Source organism: Pan troglodytes, chromosome 2 (assembly GCF_028858775.2).
Source record: "Pan troglodytes isolate AG18354 chromosome 2, NHGRI_mPanTro3-v2.0_pri, whole genome shotgun sequence".
NCBI classification, from domain to species: Eukaryota; Metazoa; Chordata; class Mammalia; order Primates; family Hominidae; genus Pan; species Pan troglodytes.
Genome location: NC_086015.1, coordinates 14,267,712 through 14,294,889, shown reverse-complemented (window position 1 = coordinate 14,294,889; position 27,178 = coordinate 14,267,712). Strand labels below are relative to the sequence as shown.

The 27,178-nt window shown below is 46.4% G+C and overlaps 1 protein-coding gene across 4 annotated transcripts in view; it reads right to left on the bottom strand.

The window, feature by feature from the left end:
- Positions 1-26,814, bottom strand: part of TATDN2 (TatD DNase domain containing 2) — a 32,901-nt gene extending 6,087 nt beyond the window's left edge. For 2 of the 4 annotated variants that reach the window (XR_010155111.1, XR_010155110.1), the window contains exons 1-4: positions 26,207-26,645; positions 25,660-26,079; positions 14,604-15,137; positions 4,246-5,130 (exon numbers count right to left, since the gene is read on the bottom strand). Coding sequence is in view for 2 of the 4 variants with exons in the window: in XM_516276.7 (XP_516276.3) it covers positions 4,246-5,130; positions 14,604-15,137; positions 25,660-26,073 (1,833 nt within the window). In the remaining 2 variants the exon portion in view is untranslated. Of the gene's footprint in view, positions 1-4,245; positions 5,131-14,603; positions 15,138-25,659; positions 26,080-26,206 lie in introns of all 4 variants that reach the window. The other 2 variants (XM_516276.7, XM_003309616.5) reach the window with 2 other exon arrangements.
- Between the last annotated feature and the right edge of the window lie 364 nt (positions 26,815-27,178).

The following is a 27,178-nucleotide window of genomic DNA, read 5'->3' as shown; positions in this document are numbered from 1 at the left end:
CTACTTGGGTGGCTGAGGCAGGAGAATCCCCTGAACCTGGGAGGCAAAGGCTGCAGTGAGCTGAGATCATGCCACTGCACTCCAGCCTGGACAGAGCAAGACTGTCTCCAAAAATAATAATAATAATAATAATAATAATTCATTATAAGCAAATTACCTCATATTAATGTTTCCATGAGTAGTTTCTACAACTGTGGAACATAATTTGTGTTTATGTTTTTAGCATCAAACAATGAGATACTTTTGGTAATTTGAGTCAGGTGATATTCACTTGAGAATATTTACAAGTCTAACACCTGTACTGCCTCTTCTCAAAATAGCAACACTAAGCCAATACCAATTCTGATGTAACTTTTGTTTAATCTGTGTTTTCAACGAAAGGAAAATGACCACAGACATCAAAATTATAGACTGCTTGACAGAGGCTTTATTTAAAGCCTGGCCAGTTCCACTATTAATAGGTGGCTGGATCCCCTCCTATTTGCATCTGCTAAGCTGTTCATCTGCCCTCCCCGACCCCTACACACAGGCAGCAGAGGTTTCAAGAGATTCCAATTCCAACATTTCATTCCTGCCTCTAAAAAATTATCCCTCAGAGTAGTGAAATAAACTATTAGAGCTTTAGGATAGAATATTACACAGCTGTTAAACATTTTTCAAAGTATAGCTGATGAATGGGAAAATTTCACGAGTAGAAAAGACACTTAAAACTATTTAATTTCCTAATTTCTTTCTTTAACACAAGCACACACATCCAACCTACGACCGGTGCATGGAAGACAAGCCACTGTGCAACTGTTCTTGCAATTGTATTGTAGCTTGCAATTTTCCAAGGAACAATAACATTACATTTATAATGTTTCATAAAACACATCCAGATTTCAAAAATGTTAAGAAGGAAGAAGAACTCATTAGAATGCAGGAACTTGTGGTTGGACAGGAGCTATTTGCAGCATTTGTCCTCACTAGGAACCCAGCTGAAAAACAACAGGAGTGAAGGAAGTACAGATGAGTTATTACCCAGTATAATTACTCACTTCTACCTGCATAAGGTTGGCTTCCTAACTGATCCATTATTTCCAGGGATTCCAGAGTTAGTCTCTCCTGGGAGTTGCCCCAGGCATCTCTTGCATATTTATTACTTTAATAATTAATTAATTCCTCTTTAACACAAGTAAAGAGATACAGCCTGGGTAGGGAAGGACAGTCTACTCTCCCTGGCATCCCTCCCAGATGCTGACATGTGCAACTTACACACAAACTATTCAGTATCTAACTCTTATGAGTTACATAGTTAATCTGTAAACACCACAGATCAACAAAGAAAACGTTAACAGTAATTTGCTCTAACCAGCAGAATAACTATAACTACCCATTCTTTCCCCAATTGTTTTGCTTTTCTCTATTTTCCAATCCTTCCAGAAAATTTTAGGTACATCAACCAAACTCTCCTATGATGAGCCGGGTCTGTCACCCTATCATCTTGGCCAGATACAGTCCTTCCACAGGCTTTTTTTTTTTTTTAATGTAATAAAGATAGGGTCTCACTATGTTGCCTTGGCTCATCTTGAACTCCTAGGCTCAAGCAATCTCCCGCCTCAGACTCCCAAAGTGTTGGGATTACAGGCGTGAGCCACCTCGCCCAGCCCTCTATAGGTTCTTCTTCTTCCCTTCACAAGATAAAACATTCAGCAGGACACATCAAGAACTTGCTAACTGCTCTTTTAGGTAAATGCAACTCAGCACTGACATCCAACTAGGTGCAGTTGCCAGTCACCACCATTCACCTCATTTGGGTGCCAAATTTTTTATTTACATCAAAACAGTGTCCATATCCCCCACCCAGCCTAGGAGTCTCTGGTGTTGACAAATATTTTCTAGTCTTCCTCCCCTTTACAGGCAGCTTAGCCCTCTCCCAGCCAGCAATTCCTCAGACTCATTATCTTCCAGTCTTGAGTCAAATCTCACCAAGCCAAATGACATCTTCAAGACTGTGTTTATCCCCCTATGCCTATCGCTTCTAGTTCAGTTTGTTGTGCAGGTCGCCCCATGGACCTTTAAGTGCAGACCTGAGACCCTGATAATTTTGTCTTGAGACAGGGTCTCACTCTGTCACCCAGGCTGGAGCATAATCATGGGTCACTGCAGCCTCAACCTCCCAGGCTCAAGCAATCCTCCTGCCTCAGCCTCCTGAGTAGCTGGGACCCCAGGCATGTGCCATCACACCCGGCTAATTTTTTTTTTTTTTTTTTTTTTTTGGTAGAGATAGGGTTTCACCATGTTGGCCAGGCTGGTCTCCAACTCCTGGCCTCAGGTGATCCGCCCGCCTTGGCCTCCCAAAGTGCTGGGATTACAGGCATGAGTCACCATGCCCAGCTATACCCAGCTAATTTTTGTATTTTTAATAGAGACGGGGTTTCGCCATGTTGGCCAGGCTGGTCTCCAACTCCTGGCCTCAGGTGATCCGCCTGCCTCGGCCTCCCAAAGTGCTGGGATTACAGGCATGAGCCACCGTGCCCAGCCATACCCAGCTAATTTTTGTATTTTTAGTAGAGATGGAGTTTCACCATGTTGGCCAGGCTGGTCTCAAACTCCTGCCTTCAAGTGATCCACCCGTCTTGGCCTCCCAAAATACTGGGATTACAGGTGTGATCCTGTAAATACAAAAAATTAGCTGGGCATGGTGGCGGGAGTCTATAATCCCAGCTACTCAGGAGGCTGAGGCAGGAGAATCGCTTGAACCTGGGAACTGGAGGCTGCAGTGAGCCAATATCATGCGATTGCACTCCAGCCTGGCCAACAAGAGCGAAACTCTGCCTTAAAAAAAAAAAAAAAATTACCTGGGTGTGGTGGCAGGCACCTGTAATCCCAGCTACTCAGGAGGCTGAGCCAGGAGAATCACTTGAACTGGGGAGGTGGAGGTAGCAGTGAGCTGAGATCGTACCACTGCCCTCCAGCCTGGGTGACACAGCAAGACTCCATCTCAAAAAAATTTTTATTTTTAATTAGCCAGGCGTGGTGGTGTGCACCTGCAGTCCCAGCTACTTGGGAGGCTGAGGTGGGAGGATCACTTGAGCCCAGGAGGTCAAGGCTGCAGTGAGCTGTGGCTGCACCACTGAACTCCAGTGTGGGCGACAAAGACCTTATCTCTGGAAAAAAAAAGAAAAGAAATTCTAAAATACTACAACTCTTACCCTGCCAAAGCACTATGCTCAAAAAATATTGGGAGGAAAAAAAATATTAACAGGGGCCGGGCGCGGTGGCTGAGGTCTGTAATCCCAGCACTTTTCAGACGCCGAGGCAGGTGGATTACTTGAGGTCAGGAGCTCGAGACTAGTCTAACAAACATGGTGAAACCCCACCTCTACTAAAAATACAAAAATTAGCCACGCAAGGTGGCACACACCTGCAGTCTCAGCTACTCGGGAGGCTGAGGCAGGAGAATCGCTTGAACCCAGGAGGCGGAGGCCACAGTGAGCCGAGATCGTGCCACTGCCCTCCAGCCTGGGTGGCAGAGTGAGATTCTGTCTCCAAAAAGAAAAAGAAAAAAATATTAACAGAGTATTAGCCATGATCTCTGGTTGAATGGGAAATTATGCATTTTTTCATATTTTTTCAAATATTCTGCAATGGGTATATTTAAAAAAAAACAATGCAGGCCAGGCGCGGTGGCTCATGCCTGTAATCACAGCACTTTCGGAGGCCAAGGCGGGTGGATCACCTGAGGTCAGGAGTTCAATACCAACCTGGCCAACATGGTCTCTATTAAAAATACAAAAATTAGCCGGGTGTAGTGATGCACGCCTGTAATCCCAGCTACTTGGGAGGCTGGGGCAGGAAAACAGTTTGAACCCAGGAGGCGGAGGTTGCAGCGAGCTGAGATCGCACCACTGCACTCCACAGCCTGGGCAAAAGAGCAAGACTCCCTCTCAAAAAATAAATTAAGAAAACCTAAAGTTTATTGCTTCCCAAGAAAGAAAGAAAACAAATGTTTTGACATTGATATCATCCATAAGAAGTCACAAAGTACTTCTCCCTCATCTTCCATAATAAAGCTGAACAGTAAGAAATAGCTTGTAAAGCATTTGACAAATGGCATCTAGATGGTCTGGATGAGAGCAAGCACACTGCGTTTTCAGGGATTCTCAATTATTTAGTTCTAAAATTAGATAAACCCTTATTGTCAGGCTTCAACAACTAAAAGAAAAATTAAAACTATAAGCAGACTAAAGAGAGCCTTGTTACCTTGTGCTGTTCTGGGACAGGCGTGGTGCACTTGTAAGAGTAATCCAAGCCCATTTCTCCAAATGCCACAGCCTTAGGGTGCCTTAAGGCTTGCAAAAGATTTCTTTCTTGACTCTCACTGTAGTAACGTGCAAAATGAGGGTGACAGCCAAAGGCCCCCCAGACCAGATCCTCTTTCAACAGCTCCTCCCATAGGCAATCTGTCAGGGTGCGGGGATCACAGAAGTCAGAGATGCAGCCCTGAAATTCCTTAGGGAAGGAGCTGCTGTAAATTTTTCTGAACTTTGTAAAGGTCCCTTGGAAAGATAGCTTGGAATAGAGCATGTCCAGGTGACAATGAGTGTCAATGAAGCCCTCCTCTAGGCTTGGCTCCAGGTGGCTCTTTGGCAGGGAGCTGGATGCGTGTCCTCCACAAGGACGCGGAGGCATCTCCTCTTGGAATGTTCTTTTCTCCTTCACCTCTCTTTCTTCTGAGCTTCTGGAGAAGCGAAATGAACGAGAATTCTGGGACCAGCCTTCCTCTGAGGCCTCCATGTCTCTGGAGGTGTTTTGGACACTCCCTGTAGAGTTGGGGGAATAATCACTCATGCGGCTCCGGCTGCTCTTCCCAACCTGGGCTGCATCGTTGCTGCTGCTGCCTGTGGAGGGGTAGCTAGAAGGCTTGGGGCTGCTGGTCCAATAGCTGGCGTAGTCACACCAAGGACTACTGTACAAATGAGGAGGGTACATGACATAGTCGGTGGTGAAGGAAGAAGGCTCCGGAACAGCTGAAGGTTTCAGGGAGACAGGTTCCTCCTGAGAGAATCTGACTGTGGAGATCTCCTCAACATCAGACCAGTCACTTCCAGAAGAGGGGTGCTCCATCACCACCTCCCTATCTTTATGCTGCAGAAAAGAAGGCATACAACAGTGGGTTAGCCTTCCGATGTGAAGATGGCCTCCCAGGCTGTCATCAGCTGAACATAAACCCTGGCTTGTTCTTCTGGCCATGGTGATGGCTTCGCATTGGCTCATTAGCTCACCCTGTCACCTGGTTTCCTTACAATTTCCAGAAATGTCCAGAACTGAGCCAAGTTACTGCTGTGAACAGCTGTATTGGGTTCAGGGAATAGGCCTGTGACCATGGCCTCATCATGCTACTCCTAAAGGTGGTGCTCTACCTGCATCCCTTTCTCTTGAGAAAAACTGCTCTCTAGAACACACTCCGGATTGGAGATTTTAGAGAAAAGCAGTGCCCAGCTTTTCCTCTCTGATACTGTTGTCAATATATTCAAAATGTAAAACTACAACAGCTGTGGCAGTTGTATTTTTTTTTCAGACAGGGTCTTGCTCTGTTGCCCAGGCTGGAATGCGGTGGTGAGATCTCAACTCACTGAAACCTTGAACTACTGGGCTCAAGTAATCCTCTTGCCTCAGCCATCCAAGTAGCTGGGACTACAGGCATGCACCACCACATCTGGCTAATTTCTTGTAGGTAGGGGGTCTCCCTATATTGCCCAGGCTGGTCTCAAATTCCGGGACTCAAGCAATCCTCCTGCCTTGGCCTCCCAAAATGCTGAAATTACAGGCATAAGCCACCACACCTGGCCATTGTGACAGTTTTTAAACGTGTCCCCGTATTATTTAACCCTTCTCCCCATTGAGAGTGGGGTCTATGACCCCTCCCCTTAATCTGGACCTACCTAGAGACTTACTTATAGCCAAAAGAATGCAACAGAAGCGAAGCTGTGTAACTTCCAAGGCCAGATCAGAAGGGCCTTGTAGCTTCCATCTGGTTCACTCCACTTGTTCACTCTGGAGCAAGCCAAGCACCATGTAAGAAGTCCGGCAACCCAAATGACATCCTGCTAGAGAGGCCACATGTAGGTGTGCCAGTTTACAGCCTGGCTGACTTACTGGTTGACAGCCAACATCTGTCCACCATGTAAGTGAACATCTCGGATGTCCAGCCCAGTCACACTCTCAGATGACGACAGCCCTCGCCAAAATCTGAAAGGAACTACATGGGGCTCCCCAAGAAACACCTGCCCCAGTCTAGGCCTTTCCAAATTCCTGACCCACAGTACTGAGAGCAAAAGAAAAGTTATTTTACGCTACTAACTAGTAATAGTAACTGAAACAACCATCCCTTGCATTAAATTGGCTTAGTCCTACTAGAGAAGGTAAACGCCACGAGATCAGGAATTTTTATTTTTTTTCCACTGATGTCTCCCCAACACCTAGAACAGTGCCTGGCAGATACTGAGTGCTCATGAATATCTGCTGAATTAATTTTTAGAATAAATGGTGCCTCAACTTAGCATCACATCTCCATCAACTGGGCAGCATTTTAAACAGATTTTTAAGGCCCATTCCACCCTGAGATATTGTGATTCAATAGGTCCAAGGTGGGGCCAAGGAGTCTGCATTTAACTCTCCCCGGAATTGTGATGCAGACCAGGTTTGAGAAATACAGTAAGCACATCAATATCAATTCATGCTGGAAACAAAATTTAAGTGCCATCATTTCTTCTTAAAGCAGCCATCTATACCTGCCAATGACAGAAGGCTTGATGAGCAAGAGGCCTTACAAAGTTCTCTTAATACTTTTATGAGTATATGTAATTCACATAATAAAACAAACATTCACAATGAAAGAGCATTCTAGCTGAATTACCTGATTAAAATGGAACAAAACTGTTTATGTTGGCTGTACTAATATTTCATACCCCTATCTACACTCTAACAGGAAACAAGTATTAGTAACCAACACTTAAATGAATTACCCATTTCCCATTTTATTCTTTCCTGCCTTAGACTTCTTACAGCTACTGCTTGAATGGCAGAAATATCCAAACAAGAATCTTTTCTAAAATGCAAGCTAACTTAAATGTAGCACATTTTAAATTTAATCTGAACTCTTGAAGCTGGGTGATGGGCACCTGGTGATTCAATACACTATTCTGTTTACTTTGAATGTTTGCAATTTCCCCTAAAACCTTTAAAAACTTATCTATAAGGGAGAACAATCCTTCAAAAACTATCTCGGTTATAACAGAAAATTTCCATCAACCCAGACAATAAAAAATTGCAGTCTTGCCTAAGCTTGACAAGGCTTTTGTGTTCTGTTTTGTTTTTTTTTTCCCTGCTGAATTTTCTAGTGAAACATATTGGAACTACAAGTCTACTTTTGTATAGGTGCACCCGAAAGTTAAAATGTTTATCATATACAGTAACACATCATTAACATGTCTGCAAAATAATTGGAGGTGGTCACATTATGGCAATCCCAAAAACACACCTCGAGGAAAAATGGAAACAGACTGCCTCAATGTGATATGATGACTATTTGCAACTTGGAATAAAATTTCCAAGAACAATACACAGATTCAAAAAGTACTATATTCTCATCAGCAAAAACGAGACATATGACCCCATTTTTTACAACAAATAAATTACAACATTTTGGAGGGAGAAAAGGATGAATCTATAGAGACGAAGAAACTTGACACATTTAAAAATTGCCACATACAGTTCTCATTTGGATCCTCTTTCAAATGAACCAAAACAATCATCAAACAAACAGGGAAATTTAATCAGACTGGATAGGAAAATGTCAAAGTAAGGAAAAAAGCAGTTTCAAAAATGCACATGTAACTAGAAACATATACCATAAACAGACATAATAATTATGTCATCTAAGTCCTTGAAAGGTTTCTAGAGCCAAGTTGGCCAAGAAAATGTTTTCAGATTTTTTTTTTTTGTCGGGGGGTGTGGGGGAAATAGGAGGAGACTGCCTATATTCAAGACTGTCTCAGCCGGGCAAGGGGGCTCACGCCTGTAATCCCAGCACTTTGGGAGGCCAAAGCAGGCAGACCACTTGAGCTGAGGAATTCCAGACCAGCCTGGGCAACATGGAAAAACCCCATCTCTACTAAAAATACAAAAACTAGCCAAATGCGGTTGTGCACGCCTGTAACCCCAGCTGCTCGGGAGGCTGAGACATGAGAATCACTTGAACCTGGGAGGCAGAAGTTGCAGTGAGCCACTGTACTCCAACCTGGGTGATAGAGCAAGACTCTGTCTCAAAAAAAAAAAAAAAAAAAAAAAGACTGCCTTAGTTAGTTTAAGCCTGTATGGTAAAATTTAAAGTTACATTTATTGAGCACCTACTACTGGGCACTGAGCAAAGAGTAATCATGTATGAATTCAGAGTTCCGCATGCTGCAGCCCACAAGAACATTTCTAGGCTAAAGATGGATTGAACAAATTCATCTTATTTTACTCTTTCCTGAAACCTCACTGAACAACACACTGCCTGCTGGTGTAAATAAAGTTTTATTGGAATACAGTCAGGCCCATTCACTTGTACACGTTGTCTATGGCCATTTTCATGCAGAGTTGAAAAGCTGCAACAGAGGCTGTAAACCCAAAAATGCATCTGACCCTGTATTAGCTTTTTACAAGTGGTAACATTTGAAGAGCTAGCCCATTTTACACACAGGAAGAAACTGGGGTTCAAAGAGGCTGACTTTCTCAAGATCCTAATTCGAGTGGCAGGGCCAGGATTTAAACCCAAATGGTCTGATCCCAACACTCACATGCTCACCTACCATACTGTGCTGTCTCCAAATAGATACGTAAGAGAAAACCTAATTGTCGTCCAGTCTCATAAATAGAAGTTTGGGTATAACTTTAGAAAATTCATCCACACAATGGAATTAGAGGCAACCAAGTAAGATGATCTACATTAGACAGAAAACACACCCATTACATATTTGGGAGGAAAATATCTTACAAACCTACTTTATGTGGGAATTTCCAATTATATATATAGCATATAGTTTTTGTCCTTCCCACCCAAAAACCCTTCTAAAGTTACAGGAAATATATCCGAAAAGGTATAAACCTACAAGGGGAAAGCACACAAAATGAACAGCAAAGCAAATTAAATAAGCATTGGATGCTATTCACAGATAACAGAGCATAGAAAACAGATGGGTTAATGATTATCAGCCAAGAAGATCAGATGGCCAAAACCTAAGCCTTCAGTGAGGAAAAACCCAGAACCAGACTACAGGACCCCAGAAAGACTCAGGAATTGGAGGTGCCAGACTTCCAAAGTGAGGGTGAAGCTGCAGATGAAAATAGGAATTAGCTGAAGTCTGTCAAGATCTCCAGACCCCTGCTCCCACCCTGTGCAGATGGCCTGCCCTTTCCCCACCCAGCAAAGGACAAAAGTTGATGCTTGGAAAAGTTAAACCAAGGGGACCACAGAAAAATAAAGGTGCAATGAGCTATGACCATGCCACTGCACTCCAACCTGGATGACAAAAACTTTTTTTTTTTTTTTTGAGACGGAGTCTTGCTCTGTTGCCCAGGCTGGAGTGCAGTGGTGCAATCTCAGCTCACTGCAAGCTCCACCTCTCAGGTTCACGCCATTATCCTGCCTCAGCCTCCCCAGCAGCTGGGACTACAGGTGCACGCCGCCATACCTGGCTAATTTTTTTGGATTTTTAGTAGAGACAGGGTTTCACCATGTTAGCCAGGATGGTCTCGATCTCCTGACTTCATGATCCACCTGCCTCAGCCTCCCAAAGTGCTGGGATTACAGGCATGAGCCCCACGCCCAGCCTAAAATTTTTAATTTTTAAAAGTTCTGGCCGGGCATGGTAGCTCATGCCTGTAATCCTAGCACTTTGGGAGGCCGAGGCAGGTGGATCACCTGAGGTCAGGAGTTCAAGACCAGCCTGACCAGCATGGTGAAATCCTGTCTCTGCTAAACATACAAAAATTAGCCAGGCATGGTGGTCCGTGCCTGTAATCCCAGCTGCTCAGGAGCCTGAAACAGGAGAATTGCTTGAACCCAGGAGGCGGAGGTGGCAGTGAGCTGAGATCACACCACTGTATTTCAGCCTGGGCCACAGAGTGAGACTCCGTCTCAAAAAGACAAAAAAGAAAAAAAAAAAATGGCAGCAATTAAAAAAAAAAAAAAACACGCACAGGAAAAAAAAAAAAAAAAAGACCAAAAAAAAAAAAATCAACATAAACGTTAGAAGATAAACTTGAGCCAGGCGCAGTGGCTCACGCCTGTAATCCCAGCACTTTGGGAGGCCGAGGCGGATAGATTACCTGAGGTCAGGAGTTCGAGACCAGCCTGGCCAAAATGAAACCCCGTCCCTTCTAAAAATACAAAAATTAGACAGGCATGGTGGCATGCACCTACAGTCCCAGCAATTCAGGGGTCTGAGGCGGGAGAATCGCTTGAACCTGGGAGGCAGGGGTTGCAGTGAACCAAGACCAAGCCATTGCACTCCAGCCTGGGTGGCAGAGTGAGACTCTATCTCAAAAAAAAAAAAAAAGAAGATAAAGTTGAAGAAACCATCCAGAAAAATTTTTTAAAAAGGATTCACTGGGAAGAAAAGAAAATTGGAATTTCCATCCGAAAGACCAAGCACAAAATAGATGGTCCAGAAAAAGAAGAAACAGACAAGAAATCAAATAATCAAGAAATTTTCCCAGAACTTTTCTAGGCTAAGGATGTACTGAACAAATTCGACTTATTTTACTCTTTCCTGAAACCTCACTAAAACTAAAGAATCTAAAAACCAAACAAAAAACAAATAAAACCCCTCTACAATAACAAAAACACCAGAACAGGAAGAACAAGAGACTACAGTGATCACGCACTGGAGGCTAGAAAGCAGATGGCCAAATAACACCTCACTGGCAGACCAAGAGAAGACTGAGACCTAAGCTAGGCACCAGGAAAGCTTAGAACAGAGCAGGCACTCGCGGTACTGGGCACCTTGGGAACTGGAGGAACTGGAGTTACAGAAGAACATTAAAAGGAGGAGGACAGGGTGAAATCTGGTTTCCAATGAGTTAGATCCCAGATTCCCTCCTCATACTCAGAGAAGGTGAGTTGTTTGAAGACAGTAAAACAAGAGGATCTCTAGAATAAGGCCTGGTCAGCTCAGTGGAGGGCACTGGTACTGCACCAAAAAGACAAAGATTAAGTGAATGCTGACGCCGCCCCCGCAGCCGCCCCTTTCGCTACCCAGCTCCCAGACCTTTCCTCCTAAGCAGGCTGAAAAACACTCCTCTGGGCAAGGTGACCAGTCTCGAGGCTTTCCTAAAAGCAGTGACATGGCAAGGGGAAGAGGGTTATGTTCTCCCGATCATCCCAAAGCAAAGCTCAAAGTCTTTACGCTCAGAGCTTCCAAACAGCTTTTTAATCCTCCCATTCTTGATCATAAACAGACAACCAAAGATTACCAGACATGTGAAGACAGCCTCTAACACAGAAGAGATCAAAAGAAACGGAAAGAAGCAACTTAAAGAAAACTAAAACCAAGCCAAAAAACTACCATGAACTCCCTAAAAGAGATAACAGAAAATGAAACAAGAACAGAGATGTTATTAAAAAACAAAAGAGCTCTTGGATAATAAAAGCATGACAGTAGAAAAGTAAAACTAAATAAACAGCTGGGTTGGAAGATAAAGAAAAGGAAATATCCTACAAAGTAAAGCAAGAAATTGGCTAGAAACAAGGGAGAAAGGTAATAAAATTACAGGACCAGTCCTGAAAAATCCAACATCCAAATAAGAGGAAGAAGGTAGAGAAGCTAGAGAGAGAAAGAGAGAAGAAAAATACGGAAAGAAAACATCAGCGAAGTACAGTAATTCACAAACTTTTCCCACAGCTAAAGTACAAGGGTTTCTAGATTGAAAGGGAATGTCCCATGCTAAGCAAAGTAGACACCACCACCATGAAATTTCAGAGCCCTGAGATCAAAATATATTCTACAAGATTCCACAGAGGGAAAAAAAAAAAAAAAAATACAGGTTGGGCACAGTGGCTCACACCTGTAATCCCAGCACTTTGGGAGGCTGAGACGGGCGGATCATGAGGTCAGGAGTTCGACACCAGCCTCACCAAAATGGTGAAACCCCATCTCTACTAAAAATACAAAAATTAGCCGGGTGTGGTGGCACATGCCTGTAATCCCAGCTACTCACAAGGCTGAGGCAGAAGAATCGCTTGAACCTGGGAGGTGAAGATTGCAGTGAGCTGAGATCACGCCACTGGACTCCTACCTGGGCGACAGAGCAAAACTCTGTCTCAAAGCAAAAGAAAATAAAAAATAAAAAATCATATACCAAGGTTCAGGAACCAGCATAGCTTCAGACATCAAGAAAACCAGAAGAGGCCAGGCGAGGTGGCTTACACCTGTAATCTCAGTACTTTGGGAAGCCTAGGCAGGTGGATCACCTCAGGTCAGAAGTTTGAGACCAGCCTGGCCAACATGATGAAACTCTGTCTCTACCAAAAATACAAAATTAGCCAGGTGTGGTGGCGTGCGCCTGTAATCCCAGCTACTCGGGAGGCTGAGACAGGAGAATCACTTGAACCCAGGAAGTGGAGGCTGCAGTGAGCCAAGATCACACCAGTGCACTCCAGCCTGGGCAAGACAGAACGAGACTCCACCTCAAAAAAAAAAAAAAAAAAAAAAAAAAAGCCCAGAAGAAAAGGAGCAATGCCTTCAAAATCCCAAACAAAACAATTTCCCACCTGGAATTCCAAAACCAACCAAGCTTGTAATCAAGGTTAAAGGTAAAATAAAGGCAATCTCAGACACATGTTTACCAAAAAAAGTTTCTCCACGTACCCTTTCTCAAGAAGCTACTAGAAAAAGTATTCCACCAAAATGTGAGAGTAAACCAAGGAAGAAGAACATGAGAAGACACAGAGTATAGGTAGCAGAAGACTCAATCCGGGAGAAATGTGAAGGAGGCTCCAGAGAGACAGCTGCCAGCTGGCCTGACGGCAGGCAGTCCAGACCAGAGCAGGACAACAGAGGGCTGAGGACGTATACCTCCAAGAGAGAAAAAAAAGAAACAGATTCCTTATTTTGACAGTATTGAGAAGGATTTTACAGCTCTCGCAGTTTGGGGATTAATTAGTGAAAGGTACCAGGAAAACCAAAGGAAAAACAAAGTAATGATGAACTTTAAGGAAAATGAAGTTTTACAAGAAAGAAAATGTGATCAGAGTATACAAGGCGACTCAGCTGTGAACATGGCAGTAACAAATCTTACACAGACTTAACCCAAAAGGTATTCAAGCCACACAGGTAGGCTGCAGAAAGGGGAAGCTAATGTGTCCCTGGATGTGGGTGCTTCTGAAGGAGGTATAGAGAACTAAATTCTCATCGCCCAAGCAGGAAGTCCTCACACATCTAAAACTGAAAAACTGATCAACAGTAAAGATTATTTAGAAACACGGGGTAAGTACTAGAAGAAAGAGCTAAAGATGAGAGAAGCTGCCTGCAGAGCAGTAGTAAAGGATGGGTGGAGACGAGTAAGATGGAGGAATGTGGCCTGGCACAGTGGCTCATGCCTGTAATCCCGGCACTTTGGGAGGCCAAGGCAGGTGGATCACGAGGTCAGGAGTTCGAGACCAGCCTGGCCAACATGGAGAAATCCCATATCTACTAAAAATACAAAAATTAGCCGGTTTGGTGGCGCACACCTGTAATCCCAGCTACTCAGGAGGCTGAGGCAGGAGAATTGCTTGAACCCAGGAGGTGGAGGTTGCAGTGAGCCAAGATTGCACCATCGCACTCCAGCCTGGGCAACAGAGCAAGACTCTATCCCAACAACAACAAAAAAAAAAAAAAAAGAAAAAGATGGAGGAATGCTTCCCCTCAATTATAAGCTATGTTAAAAATCACTAGTTTCCGTCCAATGACATCCTTCCCTTCTTCTCTGGTTATCCAGGTACAAGTCTGCCTAGATAAAGGCTGATTTTCCAGACTCCCTTGCAGCCAGGTGTCAGCCGGGTTTCCCCGCTCTTGTCAACAGCAGATACAACATGTGCAACTCTTGAGCCAAGCTCTTAACAGGGAAGGAATGCACTCTCCTCTTCTCCCCTTCCCACTGGCCAGAATGCCCACATAACAAACCCTGAGTCCTATCAGAGTACCCATTTCACACCAAGAGATGGACGCTGTGTTGAGGGGTGATAGAGAATCAAGACAAAAGGTACCAGTATCTCTGACATGATGGAGCCATCCTTCTTAAGCCAAACTTATATTCTGTTTAAGCCACTGTGATCTTGGCCTTTTACACAGCAGCTAAACCCATATCCTAACATATAAATCCTTTAAAAAAAAAAAAAGCACTTAGTTTAGGTTTATTAATAACTCTGAAAATCTGAAAAGTATGTTAGAAGAAAACCATCAGTTTGTTTCCTGGAGGCCTGGTTAAGTAAAGTACTATTTTTAATTAGTAACACTTAGGATCAAACTAGAAAGATGGAACACATTTCATCAAGAGAACTAAAAAGTCAGATGCCTGGTGCAAGCTTTACTCACCTTTTGGATTTCTAAATGAGAGTCAGAGTCATCCAAGAACTCTAGGGGTGGAGAGCATTTGTCAATGACGGTCCTTCGGTCCCCAAGGGGCTCCTCACTGGGTTTCTCTTGAGGGTCTATAACTACTCTCCTGTCGTAGAAGCTGCTCCTCTCTGGCACTGTCTTCTCCTCCTCCACGCTGATCTCTGGGGTTGAGTCTTTCTCCTTCTGAGCAGCAGTGACTGTGACACTCCTGGCTGCTCCTTCTGCAGTCTTGGCTGGTCCTTCACTCCTGGCTGGTCCTTCTCCACGGCTGGGACGCTCTGCTGCGCTTGGTTTTGCCCGAGTGGCAGCCTCTCCCTTCCTTTTTGGCATCGATTTCCCCAGGATGCCCTGGATAGCCTTCAGGTAGATCATTGTGGAGCCCTGGTCTCGAAGTCTATCCCTCTTCCTTTTCTGGAGCTTGTTGGGTTCCTCAATTGTATCATTCTGACCCTCAGCTTCAGCTGCAAATTCAGAGTTTGTGGAGTTATGAGAACTATCTTTGGAATCAACCTGGGAAAAAAAAAAAACAGAATTGAAAGGGCTGTTCCAAGGGCACTTTCGTACATGAAGCATTTGGCAAATTATAAATCAGTGGTGGTTCTACCAGTCAAAGGGAAAGTGACTGTGGCTAAGGCAAAGGTTCTCTCCGGGTAGTGAAGTGGCACTGTAAGAGGGGCTGATTGCTGCCATTTCTTAGCATTCGCCTTCTCATGCTCAGCAGATGATATCCTTTCACTGCAGGGGGAAGGAAGGAGCTGAAATGAACACTCTCATTAAACCAGACTGCAAGCTCCTGGAAGGCAAGGACTACACTTCAGGCAAAACAGCAGCTCAAGCTCTTCCCACTGGAAAGGGCCCTAGAAACCAGCTAGCCCAATCCCATATCTAAGGGTAAAGGAAACCTGAGGACCCAGTGAGGGGAAGGGCTAGCCCCAGGAACTCCAATCCCCCAGTTCTGAGTGCAGTGTTTTTCCCACCATACCCAAAGCCTCCTGAAAGTTCTCTGCAAACACTTCCCCTCAAATAATCAACTTGGTTTTGGAAAATACCTCAGTTTCTCAGTGACTGCACCAGGGTCAGTCAAGATAGACTGCTCCCAACAACAAACCTCCTCCAAGACGGAAGTGAAGCCTCAGCCCCCTCTTGCACCCACTCACTCCAGGACTCCACACAGAAAAAGCTAGACTTTGTTTGCCAGACTATTTTGATGTGAAATTCTAATCCAGTCTAATCCCTGCCGGGTGTAAGAACTCTCCACAAATGTCCTCCTAAAGCCATTCCATAAGCAGTAAACCATTATCCCATTTGCATTCCTAAGTCATTTCTATTAAATTCCTCTCAAAAGTAAATACAGACCAGGTACAGTGGCTCATGCCTGTAATCCAGCACTTCGGGAAGCCGAGGCAGGTGGACTGCTTGAACCCAGGAGGTCGAGACAAGCCTGGCCAACATGGCGAAACCCCATCTCTATAAAACACACGGGGCGCGGTGGCTCATGCCTGTAATCCCAACACTTTGGGAGGCCAAGACAGGAAGATCACTTAGGCTCAGGAGTTCAAGACCAGCTTGGGCAAGGTGTCAAAACTCTGTCTCTACTAAAAATTACAAAAATTAGCTGGGCCATGGTGGCACATGCCTGTGATCCCAGCTACATGGGAGGCTAAGGCACAAGAATCGCTTGAACCTGGGAGGCAGAGGTTTCAGTGAGCCGTGACGGCACCACTGCACTCCAGCCTAGGCAATAGAGTGAGACCTTATCTCAAAAAAAAAAAAGGCAAAATTGCTTTATATGTATATATTCGCAAACAAGTCTAAAAAGCTAAACTGTTTATAATGGATCTCTTTGGGGAATGCAGGGAAGTAGAAAGAGACTTAGGCTCGGCTGGGAGCAGTGCCTCACACCTGTAATCCCAGCACTTTGGGAGGCCGAGGCAAGTGGATCACCTGACATCAGGAGTTCGAGACCAGCCTGGCCAACATGGCGAAACACTGTGTCTACTGAAAATACAAAACTTAAGCCAGGCATGGTGGCGGGCACCTGTAATCCCACCTACTCAGGAGGCTGAGGCAAAGAATCGCTTGAATCGTAAGGCAGAGGTTGCAGTGAGGCAAGATCGTGCCACTGCCCTCCAGCCCGGGCAACAAGAGCAAAACTCCGTCTCAAAAAAAAAAAAAAGAAGCAAAATAAAAATAAAATTACAAAAATTAGCCATGCGTGGTGGCACATGCCTATAGTCCCAGCTACTCGAGAGGCTGAGGCAGGAGAATCACTTGAACCCAGGAGGCGGAGGATGCAGTAAGCAGAGATCATGCCACTGCACTCCAGCCTGGGTGAGAGAGTGAGACTCTGTCTCAAACAAACAAACAAACAAACAAACAAAGGCTTAGGTGCTTATATTATAAGCTTCTTGTATCATTTGAAATTTTTTTCCGAAGAGCACATCATATTTTTTTTTAATCATTATCCTGAATCAAGGGCCAAAGGAAAATAAAACTTAAAAGAATCATAAACCTAGCCGGGCGCGGTGGCTAATGTCTGTAATCCCAGCACTTTGGGAGGCCGAGGCGGGCCAATCGAGACCATCCTGGCTAACACAGTGAAACCCCGTCTCTACTAAAAATACAAAACATTAGCCGTGCATGGTGGCGGGCGCCTGTAGTCCCAGCTACTCGGGAGGGTGAGGCAGGAGAATGGCGTGAACCCGGGAGGCGGAGCTTGCAGTGAGCCAAGATCGTGCCACTGCACTCCAGCCTGGGCTACAGAGTAAGACTCCATCTCCAAAAAAAAAAAAAATTATAAACCTTTAGAAATCTATACTTGTTAATATAGACATCTATTTTCCTGAAAGTACTCAAACTGTTGGCAGCTGCTAACTTCACGAAGATGAATAGGAAAGGTGGTGTTTGCTATCATTTTGAATCTCTGTGGACTTAGTAAATTTTCTTACTTTCTGTATTTTCTAACATGTGTCTACAGAGATTATTTGTTAAAGGAGGTTACGGGTCATTTTTGTTTTTTGTTTTTTGTTTTTTTTTTTTTTTGGAGACAGTGGTGCGATCTCAGCTCACTGCAACCTCCGTCCCCCAGGTTCAACAGATTCTCCTGCCTCAGCCTCCCAAGTACCTGGGATTACAGGCATGTGCAATCACACCTGGCTAATTTTTGTATTTTTAGTAGACGGGGTTTCGCCATGTTGGCCAGGCTGGTCTTGAACTCCTGACCTCTGGTGATCCACCCACCTCGGCCTCCCAAAGTGCTGGGATTACAGGTGTGAGCCACCGCGCTCAGCCTGTTTTCTTTGTATCTTTTTATATTTAAGGAATTCATATATATATATATATATATATATATATATATATATATATATAATTTTTTTTTTTGAGGCAAAATCTCACTCTGTTGCCCAGGCTGGAGTGCGGGGTGTAACCTCAGCTCACTGCAACCTCCGCCTCTGAGGTTCAAGCGATTCTTGTGCTTTAGCCTCCCTCCCAAGTAGCTGGGATTACAGGCATCTGCCACCACACCTGGCTAATTTTTTTTTGGTATTTTTAGTAGAGATGGGGTTTCACCATGTTGACCTAACCTCAAGTGATCTGCCCGCCTTGGCCTCCCAAAGTGCTGGGATTACAGGCATGAGCCACCGTGCCTGGCCTCTAATACTAATAATAAATTTGATGACTCCCAGGGCCTGCCCTGTGAGATACAGCCCCAACTTCCCAGCCCACTTCTCTAGCGCCCTCTTCTGCCTGCCACCAACCACCTGCCACCCTTGGCCCATCACACCCTCTTACACATTTGCTAGCACATCTTATCTCCTCTGCTTGCCATGTCCTTGCCTCCGTCCCATTTTGTGTTCCCACCTGTCTGTTAAGGCCCCATCTCCACTTTGACTGCTTCTCCACCCCTGCCCTCTGCTCCCGCTGTAGCCACATATACAACACAGAGGGTGAGATCTGCAACAAACTGAGGAGTATCTGCACCCTCAGACGGGCAGCTGCTCCTCACCTCTAACTGGTGCCATTTGAGAGTAAAGAATCAGAGTTAGAGATTCTGTTTCTTTCAAGTAAAACCAGAAATATTGAATTTAGTGCACTTTTCAACCATTAAGCAAGCACTTACTAAGCACTTACTCTGTGCCAGCAGGCACGGTTCTGGACCTGTGGGTTTAGCGTTCAATAAAAAAAAAACAAGGCTGGGTGTGGTGGCTCATGCCTGCAATTCCAGCACTTTGGGAGGCCAAGGCAGGAGGATCATTTGAGCCTAGGAGTTCAAGACCAGTCTGGGCAACATAGCAAGACCCCATCTGTACAAGAAAAATACAAAAATTAGCTGGGTGCAGTGACCCACACCTGTAGTCCCAGCTACTCCAGGAGCTGAGACAGAAGGATTGCTTGAGTGTGGAAGGTCGAGGTCACAGTAAGCCGAGCTTGTGCCACTGCACTCCAGCCTGTGGAGACGCTCCAAACTTTTGGAGACGCTGTCTCAAAAAAAAAAAATAATAGTGATAACACACAAGAACGTCTGCCTCCTGGAGCTCACATTCTAGCTGGTAAGGGAAGGGAAAACCAGGAGAAAGGTAAGACAAGTGAAATATGTATGTTAGAGAGTGATAACTGCCAAGGAGAAAAACAAAATAAGAAAAGAGGACATAAAATGGGGAGGTGATGTCATTCAATTCTTCAGTTCAAGGTAGGGACTTAGACTGGAGTCATAAATTCTATTTTCTGAGACAGTCTCACTCTGTCGCCCAGGCCGGAGTACAGTGGCGCCATCTCGGCTCACTTACAACCTCCACCTCAGCCTCAGGTTCAAGTGATTCTCCTGCCTCAGCCTCCTGAGTAGTTGGGATTACAGGCATGTGCTACCACACCCAGCTACATTTTGTATTTTTGGTAGAGACGAGGTTTCTCCATGTTGGCCAAGCTGGTTTTGAACTCCCAGCCTCAAGTGATCAGCCCACCTGAGCCTCCCAAAGTGCTGGGATTACAGGCATGAGCCACCGCACCCAGCCTGGAGTCATAAATTCTTAATGTGAATTGTCTCAAAATGTAAATACTGTAAGGACCTAGCAGGCTACATCCAGTCCACAGACCAGCAGTTTTGCCACCTCTGGTTGTGAAGACCAAGACTGGAGTTGGGGGAGAAAAAAAAAAATTAGGAGTATAATAATATACCTTATATTTTCATACAGATTTACAATTTACAGAAGTGCTACAGCCGTCATACTTCTTTTACAGAAAGTGAAACTGCTACATGGCTTGTAAGTGGCAGAACCGGGATTCAAACTCAAGTTCTCCCTAACATCCTGGAAGCCAAGGGAAAGGAGTAAGGAAATATGAAAGTGAGAAACACTGTTGGCTGGGCGTGGTGGCTCCTGCCTATAATCTCAGAACTTTGGGAGGCTGAGGCAGGCAGATCACTCGAGCCCACAAGTTCAACACCAGCCTGGGCAACATGGCCAAAAAACCCATCTCTACAAAAAATACAGAAAAATTAGCTGGGCATGGTGGTGCACGCCTGTAGTCCCAGCTACTTGGGAGGCTGAGGCAGGAAGATCACCTGAGCCGGGAGGTCAAGGATGCAGTGAGCCAATTGCACCACTGCACTTCAGCCTGGGTGACAGACAGGAAAGGAGGGAGGGGGAGTGGGAAGGAGGAAGGGGGAAGGGGGAAAAAAAGAGAGAAAGTGACAAACACTCTCCTAGGCTGGAGGACCTAAGATGGATCAACGTCACCGAGGATGAGTTTCAGCAGGTGACAGTTGGCTCTAAAGGTAAGAAGTAGGTAGACCATGGGCAGAAGGTAAGAGACAAACCACCTGACTTCATAAAGGGGAGAGTTCATTCTTCCTGGAAGCACTGCTTGGTGAACTGTGCATCTCCAAAGGAAAGAAGGAAAGATAAGTGGAGATGTTGCTCCAGCCCTATCACCAGTAGCCTGAAGGATTTCAACAGCTCCTCACCAGCTCCCTGTCTTCTCCCTCCTACCCTTTCTCTGCAGCGTGCCAGAGGAGCTCTAAAATGCAAACCCCACCACTTCAGCCTTAGTTTAGAACCCTTCCAGGGCTCCACATTTGCCTACAGAATAATCCCTACCCCTGAGCTCATCAGGAACCCTTCACAGACTGGCCCCAGCCTTCCTGTCTAGCCTCATCTCCTGCCTTCCTCCAAACACGCAAGTGTCCAGGGAACGCAGGAAAGCATGGATGAGAGAAGGGAGGGCCAGCAGTGCCCCAAGCACTCCAGACAAGCAGCATTTCCTGACATTTTGGGCATGTATTGCTCCCTCTGCCCGAAATGTCCTGTCCTCCTCCTTGTCCATCAGTAAGACTCAGATGTCACCTCTTCTGTGAGGACCTTCCTGATGGTCAGTCGCTCATTCCCCTGACCCTTGGGTACTCCAAACCCATCCCTGTTACAGCACTCCACTCACTGCCCTGTGGTGAGTGACTTTTCAGTCTGTGAAGCATGGCCTGATTGTCCTTGGCACCAACAGCCCCAAGCCTGGTGTTCCACGTGTGCACTAGACATGTGCCAAGTGGAGATGCAGGAAAGGGGATGTGCAAAAGCTCTATCACTCAAGAGCCTCAATACCCAGTGCTTTACTGTGCCTGGGCTAACTCACCCTGCAGAGAGCTCCGCAAGGGAGGGACCTTGGCACCTTCGTCTTGCCACCCCTACATCTGATGCCAGGCTAGAACAGAGCAGGTGCTCCCAGAGGCAGCAGGGCAAAGAACACTGGCTTTGAAGTTGGACTGATCTGATATTACCCCACAGCTCGGCCATTTACCAGCTGCATGGCCTTGGTCAGCTTATTTAACCTTTCTGAATCTCATCTGCCCAGTGCCTACACAGAGTAGGTGCTTAAATATTTGTTAATTGATATGAAGGTATCTACTAATGGATATGTGGAGATAATACCACCTACTTCACGACACTTTTGGGATCATGTGACAGTCTATAGATCAAATATCGAGAATCATAGTTGACCAAGCCTTATCATACATGCTCAAATTTTCCCTTCCATTCTTTCAACTCTAAATTGAATGTAGACATTTAGATGTCATAGTAAAATAATCTTTACTACATGAAGGTGCTCGTCACACAGTTAGTCTCCTCTGTGAAGAGTAAATGAAGATCATCAGCTAACATGAAACATCTCCAACTGTCCTGGAGGTAAGAAGGGAACGATGTGAGGTCAGCCAGCAGGGATCTCTACCGATTCTAAAATGACCAGTCTAACACCTTCCCCTCAGAATATTCTGTGACCTGGCACAGAGAAAGATGTGTTAAAGGCTGGTGGGAGAAGGGAACAAAGTCAACTGTGTAACCCTCAAAGTTTACAGAGCAAGGCCAGGCACAGTAGCTCGTGCCTGTAATCCCAGCACTTTGGGAGGCCAAGGTGGGAGGACTGCCTGACCCCAGGAGATTGAGACCAGCCTGGTCAACATAGGGAGACTCTCGTCTTTACAAAACACAAAAAATTAGCCAGGCAGGCCGGGCGCGGTGGTTCACGCCTGTAATCCCAGCACTTTGGGAGGCCTATGCAGGCGGATCACGAGGTCAAGAGATCGAGACCATCCTGGCTAACATGGTGAAACCCCATCTCTACTAAAAATACAAAAAAATTAGCCAGGCATGGCGGCGTGCACCTGTAGTCCCAGCTGCTGGGGAGGCTGAGGAAGGAGAATGGCGTGAACCCGGGAGGCGGAGCTTGCAGTGAGCCGAGATTGCACCACTGCACTCCAGCCTGGGTGACAGAGCAAGATTCTGTCTCAAAAAAAAAAAAATTAGCCAGGCAGGTTGGCACACGCCTGAGTTCCACCTACTTGGGAGGCTGAGGCAGGAGGATCGCTTGAGCCCAGGAGGCTGAGATGCAGTGAGCTATGATCATGCCAGTGCACTCCAGCCTGGGTGACAGAGCAAGACCCTGTCTCAAAGAAAAAAAAAAAAGTTTACAGAGCAGACACAGGAGAGCAGTGAGAGGACTCTAGAAGGACCTGAGGATGAACATGCCATTTTTGTGAGTACCCCTCGGCTGTGCTTGCTGAAGGACTTAGGACCAGGACAGGTAAGTTCACAGATGACCACAGAGCAAGGGAGGAAGAGGTACAGATGAAGGTGGAAGGTAAGAGGTGTTTTGTAATTCATCAAGATGAGTCAAGTACTGTACACTTGGTTTTTAAACTGACAAACATATACTCCAGGAAGAGACTTCAGCAGTCCTAGAGATGGACAATCAGGGTAATATAAAAACCCTCACTCGACAAGAGTGATCTTTCTACAGTGCAATTTCCTTTTCTGTGTAGAGCCCTGTATAAATTCTCTAATTGCTTATAAGACAATCCAGCTGGCACAGTGGCTTATGCCTCTAATCCCAGCGCTTTGGGAGGACAAGGCAAGAGGACAGCTTGAGCCCAGGAGTTTGAGACCAGCCTGGGCGACACAGTGAGATCTTCATCTCTACAAAAAAAAAAAAATTTTTTTTTTTTTTTTTTTGAGACTCTCACTCTGTCGCCCAGGCTGGAGTGCAGTGCCTTGATCTCGGTTCACTGCAAGCTCTACCTCCTGGGTTCATGCCATTCTCCTGCCTCAGCCTCCCAAGTGGCTGGGACTACAGGCACCCGCCACCATGCCCGGCTAACTTTTTGTATTTTTAGTAGAGAAAGGGTTTCACCGTGTTAGCCAGGGTAGTCTCAATCTCCTGACCTCGTGATCTGCCCACCTCGGCCTCCCAAAGTGCTGGGATTACAGGCGTGAGCCACCGCGCCCAGCCCAAAAAAAAAAATTTTTAATCTGCAGGGTGTGGTGGCACATGCCCATATTCTCACCTATTTAAGAAGATTGCTTGACCCCAGGAGTTTGAGGCTACAGTGAGACATGATTGTGCCACTGCACTCCAGCCTGGGAAATCGTTTCAAAAAAATAAAATAATTTTTTTAAAATAAGAATACAATTGGCCGGGCATGGTGGCTCACACCTGTAATCCCAGCACTTTGGGACGCTGAGGCAGGCAGATCACTTGCGGTCAGGAGTTAGAGACCAGCCTGGCCAACAAGGCGAAACCCCATCTCCACTAAAAATACAAAGATCAGCTGGGCATGGTAGCGCACACCTGTAGTCCTAGCTACTTGGGAGGCTGAGGCAGGAGAATTGTTTGAACCCAGGAGGTGGAGGCTGCAGTGAGCAGAGATCATGCCACTGCAGTCTACCTTGGGTGACACAGTAAGAATCTGTCTCAAAAAAAGAGAATACAATTCTAAGGGAATTGTCCCTTAGAATAAAATCCATTGTCCTTAGGATAAAATCCAAATTCCCTTGGCTACTAAAACCTTGCTGCAATCCACCCCCTACCTCGCTCTCCAGCCTCCATTCTGGGCTCACTACTCCATCATACCACATTGTGGGCAGTCATACGACCACCCCTCCGGCCCTCCCACCAGACTGCTCCCTAGAAGCTCATCACTCCCAGACCCAACAGTGCGTGGCCCACAATAACCCTCAAGGGCTTCTACTGAAACCATTAAATTGGGTTCTTGCAAAACAAGGCCCCTTTAGCCTTAATGAGAGACAGGTGGGTCCACCTACAATTAGACCCACCCAGATTAGAGACCACACCCTCAAACCTGAGTTCCACGTCTTTAGGACAGCCAGGGATTCAGCACACCTGAAAGACTACGTAAAATAAATTTCCTGCCTCTCCCAGTAACAGGTTTCACTCTATCTATAAATTGTCAGTGAAGCTAAATTGAATCAACTGGTATTATTTTATGCTGTACCCAAGTCTACTGAAATTGTATCAAGGATCAATGGCAAGATTAACTTGTATGAGCAAAGTCCCATACTTACCTGATTTGAGACAAATTCAGCATTCCTACGCTAGAGACAGGGCTTTTCAACTCACTGTTATTTGTGAATTTAAAAAGAAAAAATCCACGTGCCCACACAAGAGTTCAGACAGTGAGGTCCACATTGAAAAAACCAGGGGCACTTAGCCTATGAGTCCCCAAGACAAACAGTCAAATACAGCCTCCTTTCTCAGCTACACAAAAGAAACCACCAAGGCTAGGCTTAAAAACAAACACATATTCCTTAGGGCCTGTTTTAATTGCTTTTGTAAAGTAATTTTCTCTAGAGGCAGCTCATCTGATCCCAAATAAGACTGTTTCTCCACTCCTCCACAGGCGGAACTTCTCACTTCTTAAAGACTCAGAGCTTCAAAATCTAGGATGCAAACTCTAAGGGGAAAGTCATCTGTTTTGTTAGTAAAGAATCCCAAACACCTAGAACATTGCCTGGCACAAACTAAACCCTCAACACATATTTGTTCAAAGCCTTGATTGAGTAGATGAGCGAAATGTATCTTCTCTGTGAAGCACTCCTTGGTCTGCTCAAAGTACTTATGAAACCCTCTTGCATGTTTCCATCAGGGAATTAACAATTTAACCTCCAAAAAAAAAAAGAAAAAAAAAAAAAAAACTAGTACCACCAAGCAAAACCCCAACATGCTGGAAACTATGACTTTGGAGAAAAGCTACACCAAGAACCACAATTCTTGGTTCTGTGATTCAAAGTGGTTCAAAGTACAAGGGCACACAATTCTTTAAACTGACAACTAAAATAAATACATTCTTCTCTTGAGCACATAATCCACCTTCTACTGCAGTGATTCTCCAACGGGGCTGCACGTTTACAATAACCTGGGGAGCACTGAAAAATCTGGAAGCCCAGACCACACCTCAGCCCAATAAATCAGTTTCTCTGGGGTAGGAGGCAGGCCCAAGTATTTTAAAGCTTTCCAAGTAGTTCCAAAGTGCTGCCGAGTTTGAAAATTACGTCTCTACTTAACTTCAGGCCACGCGCCTGGAAGACTGCTAGGTCTTCGAGTTTGGGGGGAGCGGACTTCTAGAAAGACCTTCCAGACCTTCAAGGATGTAATGTTTTGTAGTCTCCTTCCACCAAAATTCCCATCCCCAACCTCTCAAGCCATGTGGAAGGGGCTTCACCGATTGCAAAGCGTGGCAGCCACCTACCTTAAGGCTGCAGGCTTCCTCCTCTAGAGAAGCCATTTCTTCCAAAGAGGCGTTGGCAGGACGCAGAGGGGATCCCCCTGAAGACAGGAACCCCCGAGTGTTCCGAATCAGGCAGCCTTTGGAGGCGGCCCCGCCCACACCAGGGCCCAAGAAATGCGGGGAGAAGGAGGAGGAGGAGTTATTTCTGCGGCGGGATGAGCCCCAGCATAACCTCCGCGAGCAAGCCCCATCGTCCTCCTTCTGGGCTTTCAGGCGCTTGGGGCTGCTGGGCCCTCCAGAACGCGACGCAGACCTCTGAGCTGGCCGGCTGGAGGGGGCCACATCACAGGGCTCCCGGAGGCAGCTGCGCTTGCGGGGACACCCTTCCGAAGTGCTGCTCCAGTTGTGCTTGACCTTGCCCCGCTCGGACGCCATGGGCACCTGCAAGGTACAGGGGGCCTGGATTCCAACACCACCCTTCCTGGCGGCCCCACCTCAGATTCCCGCCACCCCGGGCCCAGGAGGACGGCAAGACATAAGGGCAGAGCCAGGGGCTAGCCTCACTGACCTTTCCCTCTTCTTTCCACTGCCCATCACAGTTCTCAAGGTTTCAGAGATGCCAAATCGTGTTGGAGAAGTCAAAGCGATCCAAAATTGACTAAAGGCTGCCGTTGGTTTCCAAGCCCACAACGTGCTTCTGAGATCAGGAAGCCTTCACTTTGCCCAGCGCTACTTCGGAGATGCCTAAGCGCTTCCGGGGCTACGAAGCGCTTTGATCAGTTTGCAATATAAAGCCCTTTAGAACTGTCAAAGCGCTTCAGAAGACCACATGGCGCTTCAAGATCCACACATGGCTGCCGGACCCGCAGCCCTGCGGCCGGGCGCTTAGCCCGTAGGCCAGGGCCAGACCCGGGCGCCGCAGCCCGCCCTGCTCCTGCGGCCCAACCAGACCCGGGCCGGAAGGGGCCCGAGCGGCCCCTCGGGAGCTGGCAGCGCCCCCGACCGCCAACTCAGGACGCCCCCCGCCGGCTGCCGCAGCTGTCCCGCCGGGCAGCCCGCCGCCTGCCGCAGCCCTACAGCCCCGCCTGGCCCGGCCTCCGCCCGAACTGCGACCACTCCGGCCTCCGTGGCGCCCGCCCTCCGGAACGAGCCCTGCGGCCCGCAGGCCGGAGAGCGGCAGGGGCGGGGCCTGCGCCAAACGGAAGGCGCCCATTGCTCGACCCGGCAAGGGGCGGGACTCCGAGCAAGACGCAGCCCGCCTCAAAGCCAGGCGCCTTGGAGTCGGGACGGTACGCCTTAGGAAGCTCGTCCATTGGTCAGAAGCCAGATGGGGCGGAGCCACTCACGTGGGCTCGAACAGCGGGAAGTTGAGGCCAGCCAGCTGTGCAGGCAGGCGGTGTCCGCTGACGCGCCTCACTTAACGCTGTTTTCCTCAGCGCCGGCCGCTGTACCTGAAGCTTTCAGACCTGGATTTCTCATCGAGCCAAAGCAAACCGTGTGCTGAGCATTATCACCCCACTTTATAGAGCAGAAAACTGTG